General features: G+C 33.3%; 3 protein-coding genes across 3 annotated transcripts; 2 read left to right on the forward strand and 1 right to left on the reverse strand.

Annotated features, from left to right (window-relative positions):
• Window positions 1–823: 823 nt before the first annotated feature.
• Window positions 824–4,929, reverse strand: TRIADDRAFT_23096 (uncharacterized protein; the record flags this gene model as incomplete). The annotated part of the gene is made up of 5 exons (XM_002111038.1): window positions 824–1,133; window positions 1,513–1,650; window positions 2,262–2,483; window positions 3,681–3,721; window positions 4,840–4,929. The coding sequence occupies 5 exons, from the start codon at window positions 4,927–4,929 to the stop codon at window positions 824–826; spliced, it is 801 nt and encodes a 266-aa protein (XP_002111074.1).
• A 2,030-nt stretch (window positions 4,930–6,959) lies between these two features.
• Window positions 6,960–15,301, forward strand: TRIADDRAFT_54641 (uncharacterized protein; the record flags this gene model as incomplete). The annotated part of the gene is made up of 31 exons (XM_002110492.1): window positions 6,960–7,321; window positions 8,420–8,509; window positions 8,985–9,152; window positions 9,429–9,470; window positions 9,579–9,675; window positions 9,837–9,878; window positions 9,950–10,023; window positions 10,093–10,180; window positions 10,274–10,355; window positions 10,780–10,888; window positions 10,962–11,081; window positions 11,237–11,324; window positions 11,415–11,543; window positions 11,758–11,846; window positions 11,916–12,036; window positions 12,175–12,318; window positions 12,437–12,498; window positions 12,568–12,751; window positions 12,891–12,930; window positions 12,987–13,110; window positions 13,258–13,414; window positions 13,496–13,582; window positions 13,680–13,735; window positions 13,873–13,915; window positions 13,987–14,044; window positions 14,120–14,193; window positions 14,320–14,398; window positions 14,490–14,629; window positions 14,829–14,906; window positions 15,042–15,140; window positions 15,215–15,301. 31 exons carry the CDS (start codon window positions 6,960–6,962, stop codon window positions 15,299–15,301), a joined length of 3,213 nt encoding a protein of 1,070 aa, XP_002110528.1.
• Window positions 15,302–22,612: 7,311 nt separating this feature from the next.
• On the forward strand, window positions 22,613–22,944 carry TRIADDRAFT_8256 (uncharacterized protein; the record flags this gene model as incomplete). Its single annotated transcript, XM_002110493.1, has 2 exons — window positions 22,613–22,696; window positions 22,777–22,944. Coding segments are annotated over 2 exons (252 nt in total), but the record flags the coding sequence as incomplete, so codon positions are not given.
• Between the last annotated feature and the right edge of the window lie 3,656 nt (window positions 22,945–26,600).

Here is a 26,600-nt window from a genome sequence, read left to right on the forward strand (position 1 = left end):
TTCCTGTCAAGAGTGACGCCCAAATGAGTTCAAAGTAGATAATCTACGTATAAAATATATAAATCGTGTTCTTAGTACAGCGAATCGTCAGCTAAGTGTAGCTATTAGCAAGCTACAGTATCTTTGTAAAATATCCGATCGCTCTTGGTAGACGATGCTTCGATAATAAAGTGGAAAATGCAGTAGTAATCTACAACATCGTAGCAATATCTATAAATCCAAATGTTTTATTAATTTATCAATGCTAGGTTACTTTATTAATAGATTCTGTGTCTGGATTTATAAATACCTTATACTATTTTCTTAAATATACATATCATTTTGTAATTCGATAAGTTTTCCCGTATTCTGTAATGGCGATTTAACATTAACTATACAATCAATGTTGAATACTCATAGCGATTGATGAACTGTAAAAAATTTAGATCATTATCACAGCATGACTTGGTTTATCATGAGGATATTTTCAACTAATTATAGATACGCACTCACGGTCAAATATAATCACTTACACTGGATTTTTTGCTCTAAAGTGACATTTTTTATAGTACTTATATAGCAATTGTATTATTTAATATATTTTCTATAATTACTTATCTTAAATAATTCGAAAGCTATACGTGAGCGCAATGCATTTCAATACAAATAATAACAGTGATTGCATTATCGCTGCTTTAATACTAAAATTTTACGGCAAATTTAACAATCCACAATGGTCAATAATACTTTCGTACAGTACAACGGTATAGATTCCGACATAATCAAAAAGTGCTCAGCACTTTTATGAAAGTGTTGTGGCGATTGGCTGCAAGGATACGGCAACTTAAGCTTTATGATTTCTTTTACCAGAGTTAATTCGAACGTAAGGTAATCCCAGCTGGTTATCCACCGGCCAGTAAACTAATTTGGGCGATAGTTCCGGAGTTTCATTTGCCGCGAAAATATATGCACAGATTACACAACCGATATAAGACGATACCGCGATTAGAAGGTGCCAAGCACAATGTAAGTAAGGAAATTTCAGTGCCAGCCATAGATCACAAAAGCAACGGTCAGATATCCAGCATATTACCGCCAAGCACCACCATAAAACACCAGAACAACATAACTGCTTCACACGTTGACACTTACACCTGCGATTAATGTGGGTAAAGAGATGAAATTGATGTAAATTAAGTATCTGGCAAAATTGAAATTATAAGTCAAGTACTGTTATTACTAAGTTATAGGTGTATGATGGCATAGGAACAATATGAACAGTTTCCGTTATAGCTGCGACTAGATAAAATAACTACAGTGTACTAATTGTAACTTCACGATACAGGGTAAAAATTAGAATGTGAAAGCAAGCTAGTTCTTGCAGTGTAATTCTTTGATTAATGTGCTTTGAATAATACATGAAGCATTATCACGAGGAAGTAGATGACTGTAGAGAACAGTAAACTTTAATTCTTACAAGCAGCTCAAAGTAAAGATTTGCAGAGATATACATTATATTAATTAATTTTGTACCTTCGAACTTCTCTGGCAGCAATAACAACGAAAGGTAATCCAAAGCTTAGAAGTACAAAAGCATTAATTTCAGGTTTGATGCAAGACAATATCGTGGTAATCCCAGCCACAGTGAAGACAACCCTCTGGAATATAACTCTAAAAATTGTCATGTATCAGTGCTAAATATGTGGTAAAATTAAACTATTAAGCAAAAGGCAATAAATAAATAGAAACTAACTATGCAGTGCCTACTAGTGTGTATTGCACTAAATATGCATATACTGCATTTCCTTATTATGCTAACAAATCTGCAATAGTTTCAAATACTAGCTTAACTATAATACAGTATTTGACAATCGCACAATTTTGGAAGGAATGTGTACACGTTTCTAATCTACATCAAGTATTGAGATATACAATACAGTGGATTTTTATACGAATACCGTAGCTGTTAAATTGATGACCTATTCTACATTTTCCAATGGGAAACAATTTTAACAATTCAAAAACTTGATAGATTTAGTATACAGAAATCCACTCCAAAGTATAATTATTTTGCGCGCATTAACATACAGTACAGTATGTGCATGGTTAAGGTTTCATTAGATTAGTATTTATTTGAATGAACGGACACCGATAAGAAGAAAACGGTAGTGGATAAGGAGTATAGTAAACGGAATTTCAGTATGCAGTGTATCAATTTCTTTTGAAAGACAGTAATAATAAGGTATCAGTTATGAAAAAGTACGAGTAGTACAATAACTTACCTGCTCCCATTAATGACAGGCATTTGTTTCAATATCCGTTGTGGTAACCAATAGCCAAAGGCGCTAGCCATTAACCACAGTATAGATAATTCATCAACTAATTGCCCAAGCAAACTTAGAGTGGCATGAAAATAGACCGAACTTAGCCCAACGAACATCATTAATACCAGTACAACGTTCATATTACCATTAATGCATTTCGTATAAGGTCGAAATAAACACCTAGAATACATATTTTATTTTTAATGTTGCTAAACAATGGACCAAATAGTAATAAAATAAAAACAGTTCTATTATTATCATACTGTATAATAAAGCAAAATGAATACAATCTATAATAATATTGTATATAACTAATTCATGGTATTAATTGTCAGTTTACATTCGTTTCGAGATCTATTAGCATAAATAAATTTCATTAAAGCCAAATAATGGCTAACTTTGTTGATATCAGTTTTCTGTTAAGAACTACTGGTTACAAGTTGTTCTTTTATAACCAACGTCGTCTCGTTGCTGATTATTTGTTATGGTCTACAGTAAATGGGTATAAGGAGATGTGCTTCCTTTAGATGATATTAGCTACTAGCATGTTTTGAAAATTGTATTATAGCGAGAAGACTAAAAAAAATTTCACCGTTTTTATCATCCTTCGACACAATTTCATTTCTATGAATTTTTTATATTATTGTATGATATGGTTGTATTATACTATGTACTAATTTGATCAAATCGCATAAGGGTATGCCTACAAGTGGAGACTTAGTATCATGGTAAAAGAAAATATTCGTCAAGGATTACTGAATGTTGGCATAACATAATGTCAGCACTCATTCACGACAGACATGTAAAGCAGACCTGAGAAAGGTTCGGTTCAATACTTTTATGATTTATGATCTCTATTGCAAAGCTTATACCTGTCCGTACTGTATTGACAAACGCGAGTTACGTCGTTTAGCATTATTTTTCCATGATATTTATCAAATCGGCTATTTAATTGCTTGTTTGCCCCTCGATGCTGTCGGGGACTGTCAGTATAGTAATAAGAATATAACTTGTATTTTCACGACATATGTAAATATGAATTAATTATATATTGAATGCAGGAGTGAGAAGTTTACTAAGAACAATAGCAAGTCTGCTTATAAACTTTTTTAGTAACAAGTAGTGGAATGTATGCGTACTGTATATCGTTATTATTCTTATTCAGTGGCGCGATGTTGTAAAAGACGGTAAATAAAAGCAAGTCTTTAAAATATTCAATATTATGCTACAAATGAAATAAGTATGCAATATTGGATCATATAGAGGATGAAAAGTCGGTAAACGAACGAGTAAATTAAGACGACACTTTGACAAGCGTAACTTTGTCCGACGTCTACAGAAAACTTCAGTGAAAACGATATTAAATTTGACACTTACATTAAAATTGGCGGTACAACAAAGAAAAGAATATTGCTGGCCTATAATTAATAGAAATTTTGTCTAGGAGTTAGAAAGACATGCTATGCATGACGGCAAGCATTTTCCTTTTAGTTTCAAAATGTTACATTACTATGCATAATAGGAATAAAGTAAGTCAATACAATTGATATCTCGTTACTCGGAAAGTATACTGCAGTACATCAACATGTTCAATCAACTGTAAACGATCACTATATTAACAAATATGGTCCTAGCAAATAGAAATATGTCTCTTAATTAATGATTAGTTATTGTTGAGCTCTATTAATAGCATAAGAATAGTATCATGTTATTGCGCGGTAAGTGTTTACTGAATATTTTCCAAGGATTAAAACTATTTACTAAAGTTAACAGCGAAAGAAAAATGAATCTAAAACGATGCACCGTTGGAGATTGCAGTTAGCATAGGATCTACTGCACGATTCAGGCTAAATACGTCCATAGTTTGAACTATAGGTGTATAGTGCATTTTATTCGTGTCCACTTTTGGAGACTACTTTACCCTTGTGTCTACTAAAGCTACAACGATATGTTTCAAATGAAAGAAATATAATACTGACGAGCTAATTTTATATGACCAAGTACTGTACAGTAGTTCAACATTGCGTCATACTGTACTGTGCAGTACTTGGTTGTTTATGTATGACTTCCAGTATACAGAAATTAATTTCCAGTAGGTGAAAAAATAAAGAGTATCATCATAGCGACGATTTTTGAACTAAGGAACTTGAAAATACGATCTCATTTGACACTTTAATGCACATACTTTAGATGGAGGAGAATGCAATATTTGAGTTACTGATGGAAGTATTTTGTGAGCTGATAATATCACTACAACTGGTCGATTGGTGTTTTTCAATGAACTTCGTTCTATCAATTCATTGGTCGAGTCAACTATTTATGTACTGGTATGTCATTTTGAAGGTTTTTTCAAGACTAGGTGGTATCTCCTACGTGAAGGTTGATAGACATATGAATTAGTAAGATGGTTGATAAGCAATGACTATGGACAACGACGGTCGTAATTAGTCCGAATCCCATTTTCCAAGTAGTGATTAATTGATTGAAAGCAAATTGTCCATGTAAAATGTAGAGTATTGTACAGTATAGTACTTACGCAGTTATAAAATTCAGCAATATAAGATGATTGGACATAGTTGGTTTCGCACCAATCTACGCGAGAGCTACCACGAGCAAAGTGCCGCATTATCCCAGTAATAACCACGATGAATCAATGCTTTAAATTGAGTTATAGCCAAGCTAATACGTTAAAATCAACCTTGAGAGAGAGAGAGAAAAAAGTTGTTATTAGTGCCATTTTGGGGGGTGGGATTAAATCAAATCAAAGCTTTCACTATCGTCCTGCAACGGATTACATCGAACTGCATTTTTTGGATAACTGCTGTATTCTCTGCAGTAGAAATCAACTTGTGATGGCTAAACTAGTTATCAATGTTGGTTATTTCACAGAGTACCTAGACTTGTTATGGCTGCTATTGATGGAAAGTTTCTTTTTTTCCCTCAATACTATGCAAACAAAGTGGAATTGAAAAATAATTTTGGTCCTTTTTGTGAATTTATTGATTGATCACTGGCTGGCTGCCGAGCATCCATACAGAACATGAGAGAGAGTTAAATCAGACCAGTGCGACGTGGATTTTGTATAGACTGATTGACTGGTATAGGACTTTGTACTAACTTTGTAAGGTCTTTTTTGAGTACAGTACTGTAGTCTACAGTATGACTGTACACTGTACACTGTACTGCACAATGGTCTCAAAGCTACAGTGGTCAATATCGAATTCGATATGGACAGTACAGTAGATTACTAAAATTGCTACTAAAACGACTACTAAAATTGCTACTAAAACTATTACTAAAATTGGTATTTTAGTACCAATTTTAAAATACCAATTTTAGTAGGCTATAATACAGTACAGCACTGCACAATGCACATTGTCATCAATCCGAAAATCAATCAATCGATCATTTAATAATAGTACTATACAATATTTACAGGATTGAGAAGAGTCATGGACTACTAGAAATTACTACTGGTCATTGGTAGTACTGTAAATCCATGATACTGAACAATACAGTACACGTCTTGTATGGGATTTTAAAGGTTAAAATGGCCAAATCATTACATTCTACTTTACTGTTCAGTACGAATATACTGTCATATCTCGACCTAAGACAAGACGTTTTCGAAAGTAGCGCTTTTTGTGTAAATCCTTTCCCCCCCCCCAAAGCACTAGTAATACTGTATATCAATCTATATACAGTAATCAGTCCAAATCAGACTCGAATTCGATCGTCTTTTCCGACTCGGTAAATAAATTGAACTATTTATTTATAGCATCAATACGCGTAAAAATAGCACGATGGTAGAAAATGGGGCAACATGGAGTATGATATTTGGATGCATATAGTATACAGTTACTACAGTATATCGTATTCCATGTTGCCGAACTTTGTACCATAGTAAATGAACAAATCTCCTCCTTTCTGCTGTACTTGTAGATTACTTGAAAAGTACTAGTAATCGATCATTCATAACAGTCGAATGGACAATCAAGAGCATGTGCTTGCTTATGTGGTTTATTCATCTTGTCACCGGTTGATCGAATCATGATCGCCTTTGATACTATCTACTGAGTATGTACGTTGGTGGTCACTGGTCAGGATTACATCATTCCAGTATACCATAGTGTATTATGAATTCAATGTGCACCCACAGTACATAGTACTGTTCGAAGGCCAGTACTTTCTACTGTGGATTACAGTACATAGTACTGTGTGACCCTTTTCCAATCTGGTGAATCAGCACATATTACATGCGGGCATTTTTTGAATGAAATCCGGCCAATTTTTTGTATATGTGGAAACAGTAAGCTCTCATTGATGTATACATTATGTGACATTGGTTAATACTAAAGTATTTAACTTCATATTCAAGAATTGGAAAGGAAAAAGATCATGCTGTACTGTGCACATGAAAAGAAAACGAAACGCTATGCGTACAGTACACTGTACAGTGTACAGTGTACAGTAGTACCGTATACTGTACTGTACAGTACGTACTGTACCATGGTCACCACGCGTGTTACAACACCAACACACCGCACTGATAAAAACCATCGTCACACCCGTTGACCGTGTCAGTCATTGTACGATCGTGGCGATTCTTGGACATCATCGTTACGTCAATCGCGGTAAATAGTTGAACAGCCCAAAATGGCGATGTCCAATGCTGATGCTTACGGCCCATCGACGGCCAATACTTTAACTTTTTATGATCCTGAAAGCAGTGATTTTGGCGGAGATACTCAAGCTAGCGATTATGATTTCAAAGATTTTACAATTCCATCACAAACGCAATCACAATCGCAATCGGATCCGGTCGTTCCCTACCTCGATGGCAATAATAAATCTTTTACAAATTCGACTATTGGAAATCGCAATATCCATTCTGCGGTGGCTGCCAGCGATAACTTGTTGACTAATGTCACGGATAAAATGGTCGATTTAAATTTTGAAGATGATGAAGATGAAGAGGACGGATTCTATAAGAAGGAACGTTTATTACATGCATGCAGGTATACAGTACAGTACTTATTATGGGGAATACAACAAGGTCCAAGATAGAATCGTTCTACTACTTTCTATTCCCAATCTGCCCACTGAGTGAATTCCTCTGTAGTACTGTACAGTCATTGAAGGCTATCTTGCGAGCTGCAATACTATTTCAATGGATTATGCACTCGCGTCATAAATAGTTATCGTCCATAGCAATGGAAACATGTCCTACATGTTTTTAGTTAGCCACCAATCATTTCAGGTATTGTCCATCACTTTCCATACAGTGACAGCATTCAAGAGAGTTCAAAATAGAATTACTTGCACCTAAGACCATTTGTACAGCCATGGGACTAGCCCAGTAAAATCATTAATTATTCCCTTGGATTGTCTTTGATACTACTAGTAGAAAAGATGCAACGGATGTTGAGCATGAATACGCGTTAATCATTCATGAATACTATTCCATGATTGATGGTAATACTTGTATGACGCTCAGTTCACTTTCAAACGCTAATCCCATCCATTGCTATCAAAATGGTACTTGTAAATTACTTTCCCATCCTATGTAGGATACCCCCCCCCCCTAGGATAATATCATATAAATATTAAATGTGAATGATGCTAATTATTGAATCATCTGACCGGTACAAGCTTGTGAATCTTTCCTTGAACATTATAATTTTATTACTCTAGAATAAAAGGTACATGACAAGAGAGGTCAGATCAATTGCACGACCCATTGAGTAATAAGCAATGATGAAGTCGTGCTACATAGAATGAATGAAAACTACTGAACATTAATGACAACAGCTACATCTTAAAATTGATGACAGTATATGCATGCTAGTCTCTCAGTACAGCAATCCATATACAATATTGCAGTAGTTGATTTCCGTTACTTTGTCATGAGTCGATTCTTATTAACAATGAATGTTTTATACGACCAGTGAGACAGTATTATCTTATGCCTGTAATAATCCATTTGCAGACCTTAAAAATTGGTGCTATAAACTAGATTCTAGATCTTTATGATAATGTTCACATTATAACTTACTGCACCATGAACGTATTATATTCGCAGACGTATTTATAAACTTTCTATCCTTAATCTGTAGTTACTGTGGCATTCATGATCCTGCAGCTGTCGTTATGTGCAATACATGCAAAAGATGGTTTTGCAATGGCCGTGGTACTACATCAGGAAGGTTGGTCTATTATACTGTTGTAAATTATAAATTACTACTATTTGAAGATAGTGTACGGTACAGATTAAAGCAATGCATTAAACTCTGTTGTCATATTCTACTTGACCGTCATGTGTTAGAAATTCTTAATTTAAAGTTCATGCAAGCCATGCTATATTGAGTAATATAATTTGCTAGAGATTCATTCCGTAATGGTCAATTTGAATGCTGGCATGCCCATTAAGTTCGATCTGTAAATACTATAGTATCCATTACTATCATATGATGTATGACAGGTTCCTGACTGTGCTTCAAATACAGATTGCTCTAATAATATGATTCTATTCTCTTCTGTACTCCATTACTATTCGACGTAGTAGCAGAATAAAGCAGTTCAATTTACGACTAGCAAGTGTGGAATATTGGAGATTTCTATTGTAATTACAGAATCGTAACTACTTCATTACTAATAAATTACCGATTAATTATTCAATAGTCATATCATTAACCATTTGGTGAGAGCGAAGCACAGAGAAGTAACACTTCATAAAGATGGACCTCTCGGAGAGACAGTACTAGAATGTTACAATTGTGCTTGTAGAAATATCTTTGTACTAGGTTACATACCAGCCAAATCTGATTCTGTTGTTGTGTTACTTTGCCGGTAAGTGTTCATGAACAATATACCCGTATACATTTATGCTATAGTAACATGCATAGTATAATATTACGACCATATTTCATGTATATCATTACATTCAACGATCGTAAAATAGTATAATTTATTTTACTATAGTAATGTCACTGAAGATTTAATGATGTTAACATTGCCAACCAGCGAAACAGCTGACATTCATTCTTATCTTGCTTTATATACCTACAAATTAATGTAACGTACGTACAATATGAAGTAATTGATATTTTTAACTTCTCTAATAAGACATCCTTGTGCAACATTGACAAAATCGAAAGATGATGACTGGTTAGTAAATTCAGTTAACAACTATATTATTATCATAAAGCTAATTTAGTATTTATTTTTAAAATCTTCAAAACCGACAGCTAAAACTAAGTATATTTATACCCATAGGGATCAAAGTCAGTGGCAGTCATTAATTGATGAAAAGTGCTTCCGCAAATGGCTTGTTAAGGTACCTAGTGACCAAGAACAAATGAGAGCCAAGCAGGTACAATTGATAAGATTATAATACGCATATTTGAACTTTAGCGGCTTTAAAATTATTGATTTTTGGAAATACATCTTAATAATTGCGAATCCCATAACTTTAAAAATAGCATTTTCTGCTAATAAACCGTTGTTTGCGTTAACTTTTAATTTCCATGTCAGATTACTGCGCAACAAATCAATAGGCTAGAAGATTTGTGGAGGGTAAGATCGACATTATTCTTAGCTATGGCATACGCTTTTACATATTTATTTAGATTGAAATCTCTTTCTAGGAACATCCTGAAGCTACGTTAGAAGATCTAGATAAACCGGAACTAACAGAAGAAGTCCATCCAGTTTTATTAAGGTTGTTATTTGATAAACTATAGCTGAATCTATCCTGCATTCAAGAAATAAAATTCAATTTATCAACTAGATATGAAGACGCTTATATCTACAAGTCCATATTTGAACCATTAATTATAATGGAATCTGATTACGATAAGCAATTGAAACAAAATTTGGTAATGCATCATGATTTTCATACGGATATTGCACTTCAATACAATCAGTAAGTAGTCCCTATATTTACTTGTTGATAAAAATTTTTAATGTAGGCCCAAAAAAATGTAAAAGTTCGCTGGGATCAACGTCTAAACAAGAAAAGACTTGCTTATTTCAGCCTTCCTGATCTTCAAGGTTTGGAACAAATCTATTAATTGAAATTATAATTATCATCGCTTCTGCCCTTACCTATATATTGTTCTTATGATGATAATTGACAGATATGAAACTTATGATTGGCGATGAATTAAAGCTTCGCTATGTTGGTAGTGGATATGGCACAGCTAATGAATGCTCTGGTCATGTTATCAAAATTCCAAATAGTATCTTTTTTGACATGGAATTAACACCTTAGTTGATATTTTCTTCCTTTTATTATCCAACTGTATTTTAGTTCACACTGTTATCAAGAATCGTTAATTAAGAGACCTTTCAATGTCTATACTTGCGCCCAAGATAAAATTATCTATACTAAGATTGAAGGATTGTGGCGGCATTTGTAACTGTTAATATCATTTAATTATTTTGTCATTTCTTTAACTACATCTTCTCAATGTAGATGATAACGACGAAGTAGGTTTAGAATTAAAATCAAATTTTGATGTCCCGGAAAGTTGTAAAGAACCTTTTGAAGTAGAATTTGTATGGAAAGCCACCTCATTTGATAGGTAAAACATTACGAATTTTTAATTTTTGTATATACAATTTTTGTAGCTTTTGTTGTTTATCACTTTTTTTTAGAATGCGAGCTGCTGTTCATAAATTTGCCATAGATAAGACCTCTATGAATGGATACTTATACCACCGATTATTAGGGCATTTAGTGGAGGAAAGACCAATAAGTTGTAAACTTCCGAAACGGTATGCTTTTATGTTGACCATCTAGTAGAACCGATTTTGGTTCCAATATCTGTTAAATTTTTGTTTTAATTTTAAATATCTAGACTTTAACCATGAGTAAATATCTTTAGAAATATTTTATGATGCTGAAATTTTTGCTTGTATTTCATTCCTAGTATTGCTGTTTCTGGTTTACCAGAACTAAATGATTCTCAAAGGACAGCAATTAAGAATGTATTACAAAAGCCGTTAAGCTTGATCCAGGTAAAATCCTTTACAGTGTATCCTAGTGATTCGCTTCATTGTGATAATAACACAACATGAACATTAATATTTCATATCAATTTTTATTAGGGACCGCCGGGAACTGGTAAGACGGTGACATCTGCTGCTTTAGTTTATCATTTGGTAAACATAAACCGATGGTACGAAAGTTATGATAGACTTTATCCAAATATTAAACCTGAATTAATACATTTAAGGGTATAAGTAAGCATACTAACTACCATTAACTTTACCCGCACTTCAGCAAAGTACTCGTATGTGCCCCCAGCAACGTTGCAGTTGACCAACTTACTGAAAAAATTCATAAAGCAGGCCTAAAAGTAATTATTAACGACAGATTTAATATGTACTGAAAGTACATCGTATTATCTTGAAATCCTGAATAGTATTGAAACGTTGATGTCTTTTGTAGGTAATTCGACTTTGTGCTAGAAGTAGAGAAACTTTAGATTCTTCGGTTTCAATGCTATCGTTACATAATCAGATCCTTCGAATGGAAACGTAAGTAGAAGTACAATATTATGCCGTATAAGAATTATAACTAACTTCCTAACGGTTTTAATTGGTTAGTCCGGAAGGAATGAAATTACGTAAGCTACAACAATTAAGAGAAGAGCAAGGGGAATTGTCTAGTAGCGATGATGCCCTATATCGTCAGTTAAGGAATACATGTGAAAAAGAATTGTTACAGGTACATTAATGAGACCCTATGATATAATGTCAGATATCTTAAATATTAAGATTAAATTGATAATTATCATTCAAGATTTGCAGTGTTAATAAAATGTAAACTGTAGACATTGTATGATCATTTCTTTGATATTATTAGCACGCGGATGTTATTTGCTGTACTTGTGTTGGTGCTGGCGACAGGCGCTTAACCGGATTTACTTTCCGTGTGATTCTCATCGATGAAGCCACACAAGCTACGGAACCGGAGTGCATGATACCTATAGTTAGAGGAGCTAAACAGGTGATTACTAAATGTTAAATTTATAAAACTAAAATTTCGTATTTTATATAAAGTTAATCGTATTCTTACTATCCCCTGCTTATCGAATATCTAAGCTTATCTATCGCTATATTTTCAGTGCATTTTAGTTGGCGATCATTGTCAGCTTGGACCGGTTGTAATGTGTAAGAAAGCTGCAGGGTACGTGCCTACAGATAATTCGAATTTTTAACACTTTCAATATCGCTTAAACTTCAATATTTCAATTAGTGCTGGATTAGCTCAATCGTTATTTGCACGACTTGTTGCTCTTGGTGTACGCCCTATACGATTAACTGTCCAATATCGAATGCATCCTGATCTCAGTGAATTTCCGTCGTTCCACTTTTATGAAGGAGCGTTGCAAAATGGTGTTGCAATAGATAGAAAAGGCTTACCAACGATTACTGCTTCGGTATTGGCTAACATAATCTAGCCATAACTTTATATTTGATGCTCGAGTTTTAATTGCTGATAAGATTTCGAATTCATTCTAGAGCTAATTAAATTTTTTAAAATCTTGTTTCTATATTTATTTAATTAACTATGTAAAGGGAAATAATTCGAAAGAGGTTCAGCAAGACCAAGCGAATGGTTTGCTCTATTTGTTTAATTTACTATTTCATATTATCATGGAAATTCATTCAAAGTTACTCTTTCAGATTCGGAATCCTCGCCCGAATCTTTGATAGTGGATCGAAATAGGCCAATGTTCTTTTGGAATACGCAAGGAACGGAAGAACCGGGCGCAACTGGCTCTTCTTATTTAAATAGGTGTAACTTATAAGTCGTGTATATCAATTAAAATGCAACAATAACATAAACGGTGTATTAAATATTTCGATTTATCTAATGAGGTTAAGAACAAATTTAAATTGTTCGATGCAGTAACTGACGTAATTGCTATGCTATTTTGGATAGGAGCGAAGCGGAAAGTGTGGAAAAAATTATTACGTGTTTCCTACGAACAGGTATAAAACCTGAACAGATAGGTGTTATTACACCTTATGAGAGCCAAAGAGCTTACGTAGTAACTCTAATGAAAACTCGTGGATCTATGCAGGATGATTTGTACCAAGTATGTATGGTGCAATACTTTATTGATATTCTTATCAGAATTTCATTTTGCTTACTTTCGTCGTCTTTTAAAAATTTTTAGAAAGTAGAAGTAGCAAGCGTAGATGCTTTTCAGGGTCGGGAAAAAGATTATATTATATTGTCTTGTGTTAGGAGTAACGAATATCAGGTTAGTTCTAAATATTTATGAAAAGTAACAACATTTCTTCTTGTGTTACAGCTATCAAATTGAGCTAAATACCTGACTTAACTCTTTACAATATTAGGGCATAGGGTTTTTAAATGATCCGCGGCGATTGAACGTATCAATTACACGAGCAAAGTTAGCATTTAAATGCAATTACTTGTACTGGTATCAACTCTGTACTGCAGGGTGATATCCTCATATTCTCTTAGTATTTCTTAAATCACAGTTATCGTATGATATTTTGCTAATGAAGTCTCATCTGTTATTAACAGAAATGGACTTATCATCATTGGAAATGCTCGTGTTCTAGCTAAGGTAAATTTAACTATTTTCCAACTGTAGAATTTGTAACGATGTTCTAATTGTCAATGTATTGATATTCATAGCATCCTCTATGGTATAACTTAATTGATTACATGAAAGACAAACATTGCTTTATGGAAGGTATGTCATGAAATTAGATGTATGTCTTCTATGTAAGTAACTCAATTCACTACTACGTTTACTTCATGCATCTAGGGTCATTAAACAATCTACGGGAATGCAATATGAGATTGCCAGTACCTCGTAAGAAAGCGAGCAAAGTACAATCTGTATGTGAAACTTATCGTCACTCATTTAACTTATTGTTAATATAGTTGTTTAACGAACTCGTTTACTTCGCAATGTTTTAAGCACTTATGGCCTCAAAAAGTTTTTAATTTTTATTACATGTGTAGAGCTACGGTTTATTGCCTGGCAATTACACTCTATCTGATTTACAGGAAGTACCAATTCAATCTTCGGTTTACAGAAACAGTTAGTTATCCCTTTTATTCTAGGAAATAGATCAATTTTGCCATGATAAAGTATTGCTATACAACTAAGAGTCAATGTTCCTTATTTATAGTAAATTACCCGGACGATTTATATAGAGGTCACGATCTAATGTCTTATATTGGAGGGGGTGGTTTCGGTAATGACGCAAGAATACCCTTACCAAGAAATATCATACTTCCTATGCCACCACCGGTTCTCCACTTTAATCAGGTATATGATCAAATCGCCTTTATTAACGAAATAGCTATGGATTTCAGTATTTTTGGGACCATAATTTAGCGATGCGTTCATTACATGAGAGCTTTTAAAGTAGGAGCTAACTCTTAACTCGATATTGCTCAAAAAGGTATTGATCGTTTATTAATTATAATTCTTCGGGTAAATAATTCTATGTCATATTATACACTAGCAATTTGGCGGTGGTGGTCAAGCCGGCCATAGAGATAAATCACAGCAAGATTTTTCACAAAATATGACAATGAGCCAAGTAAGATATTCTTGTCTGAATTATCTCCTTATTTTTTATTTAATAGTTAAGAGAAATGTAGAACAAAGATAATTAAAAAGATATATACAGCGATAATATAATGTTAACGGTGTTATTTATATTTATGTTGCTTAGGATGCCACTCAACCATTCTCGTTAGGTCTTCTTACTCAAGATCCAGCACTAACAAACCAGGGAATGCATACCCTTTCTCAATCTGGTGGCTTATCTCAGGTTGATATGATACGACTATCTTGATATACGTTTTAATACGGTAAATGATAACAATATTTTTTGGGATCAAATAGGATAGCTATTTGAATGAAGACTTTAAGATGCATTCTGGCATGTCGCAAGAGCTAAACTTTTCCTATCGAGACATGAAGAGAAATTAAAGTCGATTAAAAAAGCGAAATTCTTATAGTACTGTGGATTTATGATACACTGACAATCAAAGTTTAATCATGAGTTACTAGACATATTGTTTTATTCAATATCAAAAGATAGGCGATCGGTTGTTATCATAAGTTTTTACCTCGGTGTACAGTAGTACTTGACAAAATTTGCAATTATCGATGACGCGTACTGAATTGCTAACTGTTCAGAGGCTCTATTGAAAAGGTGAACAGCGCAACCGATTAATGCTATTTACGGATAATTTTCGGCTGTGCTAATTTATGGTTCGCGAAATCCGTCGCCTTCGATTTCTTAATACAGTATTTACTGTATATTTCATATGTTATAGACATAGGGAAATATTATACAAAAAACTGTACTGTAGATACGTCACGTTTCAACATAGGAAATGGCTAGTTTACCCCATTATGAGATGCAACTGATGAAATGAACACTATCAACAATCGCTATTTAATAGCTTTGCCTTTCTCGATCTCGAAAGCTATGACATACTTGCGATATTATGGGCTAAAAGGTGACGAGTTAACTCAGCTTTTATTGTGTATTTGTCACGTAATGAATACTGTAACGTTTCTTTCGGAAGCTACTGAGATGATTTTAAATTTATGTCAGTAATCTGTATTACAGTACGAGTAAGGAATATCAGCTTACTGCAATCCTGGTGATTTAATTTATAACGTATTTAACCACCAAGATAGTTAACAATAATTATTGCTCATGGATTTGTAAGAATGTTTTTGTATTGAACCGTAAATAACTTACGAATATTTGCTGATTGTATGAAGTTATAATACAACTAAGAGCTTCAAGACGTAGCATGATGAGGTCATTGATATTATGATACTAATTGAAGCCTATTTGTTTATTCTTCGGACGTATAAATAATTATAATAATGCGTCAACACCGTTAGTTCTTTACACGTTGTACTGTTCTGGTTTATGACCTGTTGGAATTAATTGAAACTACGGTATCTTCAAATAAATGTAAAGGTTTTTTTCTACAATTTTCATTGTGATCTTATTGTACGAAGTATTGCGCTGATTTTGCAAAAGCGAATTTCTTACAAACGATATTATGTATATGATTACAAGATTTTAAGCTGAAAAACTATTCGTTATTGTATGTATGTCTATAATTACATAACATGCGAATACACGTTGACAAATCAGCACGTAAAGACCAGGCATACACTACTCGTAGTCATGGGATCACATTAAATTCTCTAGTACTGGTAACTGTAGTAGTATTGGACAACGCTTTTGAATTCACTTACTTACAGTTATCATTCTTGTTACACGACACAGAGTAGTTTACTGCATATGGGGCAATTTTATCCTCTAGGAACAGCATCTTTCTGATTTATGCAACACAATACTTAATCATCTTGCTTATTGATCTACAATTTTCAGGGATAGAACCGCATGCTACAGTGTGACGAACACCCATAATAGAAAATAGGTTATTAAAATAAAAAAAATAATTTTATGAGGAATTTATCAGGCTCAGCTTAAAATATTAGATGCTGTGATAGTTTGATAATGTGATAAATTCACTAGTGAATGTAGTAGTATAGTATAAAGAAATTGGGTGTGTACATTATCTATAGGCATGATAATTAATTATTGGATCCTATTAGTAAATAAAGCTTGTAATTTATACATGCGGCGAAATTAATGAATTAATGAATAAATAAGATGGTAAATACTTGAGAGAGAGACAGTAATTCATGGCTCAGAATGATATAATAGTTATTGACTGCTTTTAGAGCCAATACGATAGGGTTCTTAGTGAAGAGTAAAATGCGAATGTTTGCTTTCAAACTGTACTTGAAAGAAAGTGCACAGCACATCACTTAAAATAGTGCATGATCGTTGATACAATACTGTATGTCACTGTCTATGGCATACGTATCTGTATAGTAGATTGACTGCAACATTAGCTGCCCTCAAGCGAATCGGGTAAATTTGAATAATACAATAACATTGGTTAATTAATTAATAGCTTTCCGAAAGGAAAATAGAAGAACTGTTACTGTTCAACTTCCGTAGTTGCAGCGTTTGCTTAGATTAGAATCTTTAATCGAGAGTTGAGATTAGCAGTAAATTAAAACGTATTCTAATATATTTCAATAGTGAATTAATTTATAATTGATTGGTTTCCTACAAGTAGCTAATCCCAAACATTTACCGATCTATTTCTTGAGCAATGAATGATCCAACTCCAATGATAGCCGAGGTAGGACATAGGCAATTTAACTTTAGCTTTTAGGTTATCGCGTGAAAATTCTCTGCTGAAAGATGAATTCAGAAATTCTGTGTGATTGAAAATATGCCAGTTGTGATGCGGGCAAGACAATGTAATTTAGGCATTTGATTATTATATAGTCGATAATATACACGCGAATATTATGTGTGCTAGTATTTACGTATAAGGCGTATCGAAGAAAGAAATTAAACTAGCGCCAAATAATAAGCCCGCGGGATACAGATGATCATTTCTTGTTGCCTTTATATTCACATTACTAGGACGGTATACTAGTATATTCGTTACTTTTCAGGCAACTACAGTCATTTATAATCTAAAAAAGGCTAGATAGCTTTCCGGTAGCACGAAAGGTTGATAACGTTTCTTTAATCAGTCATTAAGTAGAATGTCAGAATGGAACTTTAAGATCAAGTTTATTGGATATCATCGGTTGAATCTGTTACTTTCAATCCATCTTTTTTCTGTATTCTTCATTGAAAGCATGAAAGTTAGATAACATTTCTTTGATCAGTCATGAGATAGATTGTGAGAATAGACTAAGATTAATTGTATTGCACGACATCAGTTTAATCTACTACTTCCAATCCATCTATTTTCGTTCTCTTTGTTATTAAAAAACGCCCACAGTACGCGTATATGTGTGCTCTTACTTATATCAAATCGTGAGTCTTACTGTGGATAAATTACAATTAATTTACACGGTTACTTTTTTATGATATCATCAACAGAAATTCTTCACTAATCTAGAAAGTGCTGAGTACTTTTTCAAAGCACTACATATGCATTACTAAAACTGTCCAGAGATGTGGTCGGAAAATTGATTACTAAGTAATTGTTAATGTGGACATAACCGTTAACGAACATCTTAAGCATTTTGCTGTACGCTTCTATAAGGATCATGTTTGTGCTTTTGTAAGATTTGAATTCCAGTGTGGAGGGTATCTCTACTTTACATCGACAAATGCTTCCTTTCTTTTAGTTACTATTCATATATATTATACTTTACTATTGTAAGGCATAATTTATTAACTTTATTAGTTTGAATGCAAGGTATAATTAAGATAGACCGAATTTAAATTAATTTTATTTAACTTGGGCTTATAGTAATTGATAATTTACTTGCATGGATGTGGATGCTATCGTTTATGCAATATTTTTAGTTTCATAAACTGATCGTGTTCTTGACATTAGCTCTAATAATGAACAGGCTAATGCTAGCTACTAGCAAGTTACTACACGATGCAGTTAAGCATCTATTAATATATCTATATACGAGTACTATCATGCATCAAAGTACCATAAACACGTTTATATATTCGTTAGCTAGAAAAAACTTTTGCGATGATTCAATCTTGATATCTTGCGATCTGCTATACATTATGACATAAGTAAACGCTATTTTGTTACTTTGTAAGCTAACTATTACAGTATTCAAAGTAGAACCTTAAATAATTAAATCATTTACGAATCTGTATCTCATGCTTACTAATTTCTGCATCGCTGTTACAGGTACGGAAATTTCCTCCGTTCGAAGTTGGAGCAAAATGCCGCGTTTTATATGGTTATGAGGATCCAAATGAAAATGTTAGTCAAGAAAACTGCTTGTATTCTAATTACAGCAGCTACATATCTAACTTGCTAATGAATTATTTACATATTCATCTAACCATAAATGAATGTTGCAAAATTCATGAATAATTTATATAGGAAAAATTACGTAATCAGATAATCAATTTACTATAGTTAACTCAGCGCTAGTTTTCAACTTTTATCGACAATTCTACTTGGTCTTGTTTCATAGTAATATTAATTATAATTCAAAATCTCGTAAAGACGGTCATTAATTTTCTTCAAATGAAGAAAATGATCTTTGATCCTATTTTATCTTAGTAGTCTATTTGAATTGGCTAATTTCTTAACCAATTACTATTTGCTAATTTTATAATGACTTCGATTACATTACTGTACGGTACTTAAAATGAACTGATTTTCTCGATTTTTTTTTTTGTCTGCAGAGCCTCAGCTACGATATCGGCAATGTCGTTACTGTTTCAAAAATATGCCAGGTAAATTGAGTTGGAATTCCATTCCATTATCCAATAATTTCAATCTTTAATTATATAAAGCTGATTCTACTCTGATTTACGGGCATGTAAGCTTGTATACGAAATATTCTAAGCAAGTTTTAGTAAAAGTAGTCATAGATATCGTTAACCTCAGATCCTCATAGAAAATGCTTTTCCAGTAATACCGTAAACTTTATAATTTCTCCCTAAACTAACGCTACTTTTAAACTGATTGATGATCAGCCTGATTCCCGATGGTGCATTGTAACAGCAGATAATAAAAAACAAGGCAGAATCCCTTCTGCAATCCTTGTTCAATGTGACAAGAAGCCAGTGGATGGACTAACTTGCGAGTGAGCAAATTTATTATAGCTCTAAAGTTGAAAACTGCCTTAATCTTGGGCCTACTATGATTTGATCTTTCAATGAATTTAGAACTATAAATTAATATTACGTTTACAGCTTTTATCATGGAAGGATTACGAGGGAGGAAAGTGAAATAAGGCTTAAAGACATGGGTGAAGGAACATTTTTAATGAGAGAAAGTGTTCATAAAGTGGGACAATATGTAATGAGCGTGAGGTACAAACTTACAAGCTATCCATATAAATTCCGTCCTAACATTTACATCATTAAATGCTTCTAAAGTACTTTCGTTTCGTTATAACTTGTATTATAAAGCCCATTTTAAGATATTTTCTTATAATTATGCTACCCACAGTCTGGAAAAAGAGATAGCCCATTACTTCGTGTACTTTACATCACCTGAATATATGGTAACTATTGACTTTGAAGCTTACTTTCCTAGCCTTCACGGCTTAATCCAGGTACAGCTGAACTATGTTGGATATATTTACATATTGATCTCCCAATTATGCTTAACATTTGTAGGCAATTTTAACCCCTTTTATGTACTAACCTAACTTAACTCTTTCCAGTATTATAAATCTTATATCAGTTCTGGAATACCTACGCTATTGGATAAAGCTCTTCGATGTCCACAACCAAGACAAATATTAATCAATTATAATTTTTTTGCTGAAGGTACCGTAATCGATTACTCTTACTAGACCTTTATCATACGTGATAATTTTTTCCATTGGATATACTTATAGCATAGGATTCAATAATTCAGCTGAAACTTTGGTGGATTTGTAACAAGTTACTTTCTATTTATGCTTTAATAATTTACTATTTCGCACAGCGGGATGGTTAATACCTTTAACGGAAATCACACACCGCAAACAAATATCTTCACTAGGTAGATTTGGAGGTAAGAATTTCCTATTGATTTCAAAAATTGCGGATATATTTTAGTTACAAAAATTCACTTCACATGTGCAGATTGATTTGATAATGGGTGATAAAAGTTATAAATAAGCCTAATATAATAATTTATCACTCTATTGGATAATTTTGAAGAGGTATCTAGTGGCAGTTACAGAGGACGGGAAATATCAATTAAATCAGGAAGACCCGATTCAATTATTATTCAAGAAGCACTGTTACGTCAAGCGTCTACCCTAACGTAATGCTATTAATAGAGTTAAGCTTCCATTTCTTAATTATAAATCGAGAATACAGTTTTCTGCTTTTAATATAAAATCGGAGCTAGATTTGATGTATACATGAGATTGGCATTTCATTGAAGTACTGGAATAAATTGAATTCCATACTTTTAAAGACCTATAGATTGATTACTGCCATTTTAGATTTGGTGATAATATCTTTGCGTCGCATTTTAATCCTAAGAAAGATTTGACCTTATGTATGAGTATGCAATGTTGTTTATATCTTATTAAAGTGCAATTAGATTGTATACTTTAAAGGCTGATAAAGATTAATTTCTAGTTAATTCAGATTTGCTCAAACTATCTTTGTGTTATATCTTAGATCCAAGAAAAGGTTTATTCTTAGGATCGAGTACTTAATATGTATTACCTTCGTTTTTAAAGTCTTTGCCAGATTCGAATACAGACTTTAAAAATTCATTTTGATTGGTTACTGTTGTTTAAGATTTTGGTAACTAGAATAGATTTGAAAATCATTGGTATAAAGACTAATACGTACTTACAACCATTTAGGCATCTGCATCATAAGAATATTATAGAATTTATTGGTATTACTCTGGATGATCAACAAGACATCAGCTTAGTTACTGAAGCGGTATCTGAGGTATCGATCATTTGAGAATTTTTTGTAATTTCATTTTAAATCAAATTTATAATTACTATCGTCATACTAAATCCCTAACACTCACTTTAGATTTCGTTATTGAGCTATGTTCGTCGATGTGGTCTAACTGTGCTAAAGGAGAATGTTTTAGTGAACTTTGCACGGTAAGTATACTTCGTACGTGGTTTTTGATGATATTTATTCAATGTTGGTTAGAAATATAAATTATTTTTTTGGTTCAATTTGTAGTGACATTTGCTGCGGAATGTGCTATATTTCTGAGAAAAATTTTATATACAGGTAAAGTAATAGTGACTAGTCTTTAAATTGCTAAACATGAAGGGAGTTATGAAGATGTATAAAATTTCTATTGATTATTATCATATTTAGAGATGTTGCACTACGCAATATAGCCTTGGTGAATAACCAAACTGCAAAGGTAGGTAATGATTTAACAGCGACACAAATAACATTCCTGGTGTGGTTAATAACAAGTATATGCATTATTTTTCTTGGTAGATTTCCAATTTTAATTTTGCAATGAAAGCGAGTAGTTATCCATTTCCGTTACATTACCACTGCATCAAATGGATGGCACCAGAATCCATAAAAGATGAGGTAATTGATTCTTTTATTTGACGCTAATTTAAAGCTGCAATAGATTAGGACTTTTGCAGGCTCTATGTGTATATATATATACAATTTGGATCGTTGAAGCGGTTTATATAATATTTTGGCTCAATTTTGGTAACAATATTACTGCTATTCGACACCTTTAGTCATTCACTAGTCAATCTGATATCTGGAGTTATGGTATTTTGCTATGGGAATTATTTTCCTATGGATGTCAGCCTTATCCTCAGCGCGTAAGTGAATACTGTAGCGCTATTTATTTTCAATGATGCTGATTGTGTAGTTGGAATTTAATTTCTATTCCCTATTTTAGTCAGAAGATGAAATATTAGGCCTCGTTGAAGGCGGTTTCCGCTTAGATTGTCCGAAGGGTTGCCCTACGAGTATGTATGATATTATCACGAGTTGCTGGGATATTTTACCACAGAATAGGACGACATTTGAAAAGATTAAGCAGTTATTGTCGAATGCAACTATCGACACAAGCACAAAATCAACCCGATAGCGTCTCAGAAAATAAATTAACAGAGGATGGAGCATTATGGATATCGAGCGCTTTATTTTAAAAGAAATAATAAGGCGGTTAGCAGATGAACTCTTGCTTGGAGGTAAGAGGAAGACAACTTTTTTTAGCTTCATGACGATTGCTGATCTCACTACTATTTAAAGCAAAATTGCACGTTTACTCGCGAAAGCAAGCACTTAACTGTATAATTTTTGTTTTCTTGTCTTGAGAGCCAACTACAGATCGATGTAGATACTTGTTGTGGCCTGAGTGCAGGCTCTACTGGCTTTACTTAGTAGTTCAATCAATCTAGTTCGGAAATCTTTAAGAAGTTCATAATTATAGAAAGCCCTATTGCGCTACAACTGATTTTTAAATTATTGAGCTAATTCTTGATTGTATAATTATTTATCATTTTGCCTAAATGCAAGTATGGAGCTTGAATTATTTATAATGTTGAAAATAAAGCCAATTTATATTGTTTAATAACATTGTAGCTGTTCACATTAAAGTGAAAACTTATGAAAGTATCGTTGGGCATTATTTTATCATTTTCAGTTGGTTATGGAAAATCAGTTCATATTTTAAAAATTATATAATAGTGGAGATCCTACGCTATCTGCAATTGTAGTGAATAGATTAATTATACTGTATGTAAGAGAATAATCCTAGATGTAGCTGATGCTTTACGTGATTAGCATGGAAACTCCCTCAAAAACATAATTTTATTGGAATTGAGATTGAATTTCGAATTATGAAGCAAACTCATTGTACTTGTCCAATCCTTATAGACCTTCACATAGCACTTCTATTTACTTTGAATCTGTAACAGAAAACTCAATGTGGTAATAGATAGAGTTTTCGAAAAATTTCATGTATTCAAATTTAATAGTTCAAAAATTCCACCTGATTTATAACTATCAAGCGTGGAGCTTTGCAGATTTAATGGAGAAAATTGCAATTCTATTAGCCTTAGTTGACTTTTTATTCAGGTTTAAAGGCATAAATTCATCGGAGTTTTTGATTAAGTTTTGAATTATCAAGCAAACTTATACCTGCCCAATCTTCATAGTACTTCTATTTACTTTAAATCTGTAACAGAAATTTGACTGAAAATTCGATGTGATAAACGAATTAAAAATTAGCACAGTTCCTACGTTATTAGGATCTACAATTATGGCGGATGAATGAAATCAATATAAGAGAACAATCCTAGCTGTAGATGATGTTTTACGCGATTAGCATTGTTGCAAACTGCCTTAGAGATATAATGCCATTGGAATTGTGATTGGATTAATTATGAAGTAAATTTATCCACGCTTCATCTTTATAGTACTTCTTTTTACTTTAAATCTGTAATGGAAATGAAGTGAAATTTCATGCGATAACGGATTCAAGTTTTCGCCCAATTTAATGTACTCCATTTAGTAGCTTAGTAAAAGAAATTCCACCTGATTTAGAACGATCAAGATCGAAGCTTTGCAGATTCAAAAGAAGAAAATTGAAATTGTAGGTAGCTTTAGTTGACTTTTATCCAGGTCTATGCTGAAATAGTCCCTAAATCCCGATTGTGCAGAAATGGGTTCCTTCTCGCCAAGCAACAAATAATAACAAACTACAGCAGTATTTCCCATTTTTTTTATCTACCGTATATGCCGTATTGCACAGGGAGCCATTCCCTCTTCAAATTAATTAATTCCTAGCGATAAAACATCTTCAAACTATTCAGATATCAACTTGTATTTCCTATAAAACTTGATTCCATAAAATTAGACTACCTTATACTGCAATACACAACTTGAACTATCTTGGCGCTATCTTGTAATTTGATCTTAAGCTCATTTGGGGCCCACATCATATCTCTACAGTATCAGAGGGGAAAAAGAATTCTTTTAAAATGGCTGCTCCATTCGTTATGACGATTTCAAAGCTTGGAATTTATCTATTTAGTTAGTTAATGAATTAAAGAATTAAATTATTGCCATGATAATTTTTTTCATGATAGCTTGCACGACTTGAACTACTTTGGCGCTATCTTGTAATTCGATCTTAAGCTCATTTGGGGCCCACACCATATCCCTAGAGGAGAAAAAGAATTCTTTTGAATAGCTGCTCCATTCGTTATGACGATTTCAAAGCTTGGAATTTATCTATTTAGTTAGTTAATGAATTAAAGAATTGAATTATTGCCATGATAATTTTTTTCATGATAGCTTGCACAACTTGAACTAGTTTTGCGCTATCTTGTAATTCGATCTTAAGCTCATTTGGGGCCCACACCATATCCCTAGAGGAGAAAAAGAATTCTTTTGAATAGCTGCTGCATTCGTTATGACAATTTCAAAGCTTGGAATTTATTTATTTAGTTAGTTAATGAATTAAAGAATTGAATTATTGCCATGATAGCTTTTCCCTTTGAATCTTCCATGCAGTCCTACGCGTACAATAGTAAAGTGATATAGCTCTTATGGGCGCCATCGCTCCTATCGCCATCATTAGGCTAATTATCCGTATGTCCGTACGTAGACTGGACAACCCCAAAGCTTAACGTATATAGACAACCAGCTCATGGCACTGCACAGTACTGCACAGTATGCATTGCTCGCAAATAATAATCATTATATAATTAGTAAACATATTTCAACCCATGATATCTACTGCAAACTTAATGAACTTGCTGAGATCTATTAGTCCACTAGAACATTGAGAAGAGAAAAAGAATCTCTTTGCAATTAGAGTACAGTCGTAGTGGCACTTGTCAATATTTAGAATCGACAGTTTACATACATAGGTTAGCATCGGCGGCGGTTAATCTTGGAAAGGAGTTAAAACGACGACACGACGCTCGGTAGAGTTTCCGCTGGCCTTAGTGGTAGCCAACCATACGCTCCTTTTTTTTTTGGATTGAATTCTAAATGGTCCAGCACGAAGCATAAAATATCAAACTAATGATGAAAGAGGTAAGATAGCGGAGATATTACACTACCCTCTTGATTTTGATGCAGTCGTTGTGAAAATAACTCATAACAAAGTAGTTAAAGCCATGACAGTAGACTTATATAATGACCTCGCTGAACTTGCCGACCATGGTTTATATATATCTAGACTAGAGCATATTAAATTAATACATCAAGAAGTGAAAAGCATTGTTGTAGTATTTCCTGAGTCAAGAAGAATGATGTCGGAAATATAACACTGCTCTTGATTTTGATGCGATAGCTGTAGAAAGTAGTAAAACGCCATTAGAGTGGACTTTCTAACGACCGCCGTAAACTTGCTAGCAAATAAGTTACCTATAAACTACAGCATACTAAATTAGCACTCGATGAGTGATGAACATTGTCGTCGTATTTATCGAGTCAAGAAGAATGATATAAAAAAATAGAACGCTGCGCTTTCGATTTTGATGCAGTCGTTGTAGAAATGACCAATAACGAAGTAGTTAATGCCATCAGAGTAGACTTTCAATGACCTCGGTGAGCTTGCCAACAACGGTTTACATAAGTGTATACGCGTAGATTTAGACCATATTAAGTGAACACATCGATGAGTGAAGAACATAGTCGTAGTATTTCCAGAGTAGAAAGGAAGAATGATGTAGATTGCAATAAAATCACCTGCGATTTATCGAT

This window comes from Trichoplax adhaerens, genomic scaffold, assembly GCF_000150275.1.
Source record: "Trichoplax adhaerens TRIADscaffold_3 genomic scaffold, whole genome shotgun sequence".
Classification (NCBI taxonomy): domain Eukaryota; kingdom Metazoa; phylum Placozoa; class Uniplacotomia; order Trichoplacea; family Trichoplacidae; genus Trichoplax; species Trichoplax adhaerens.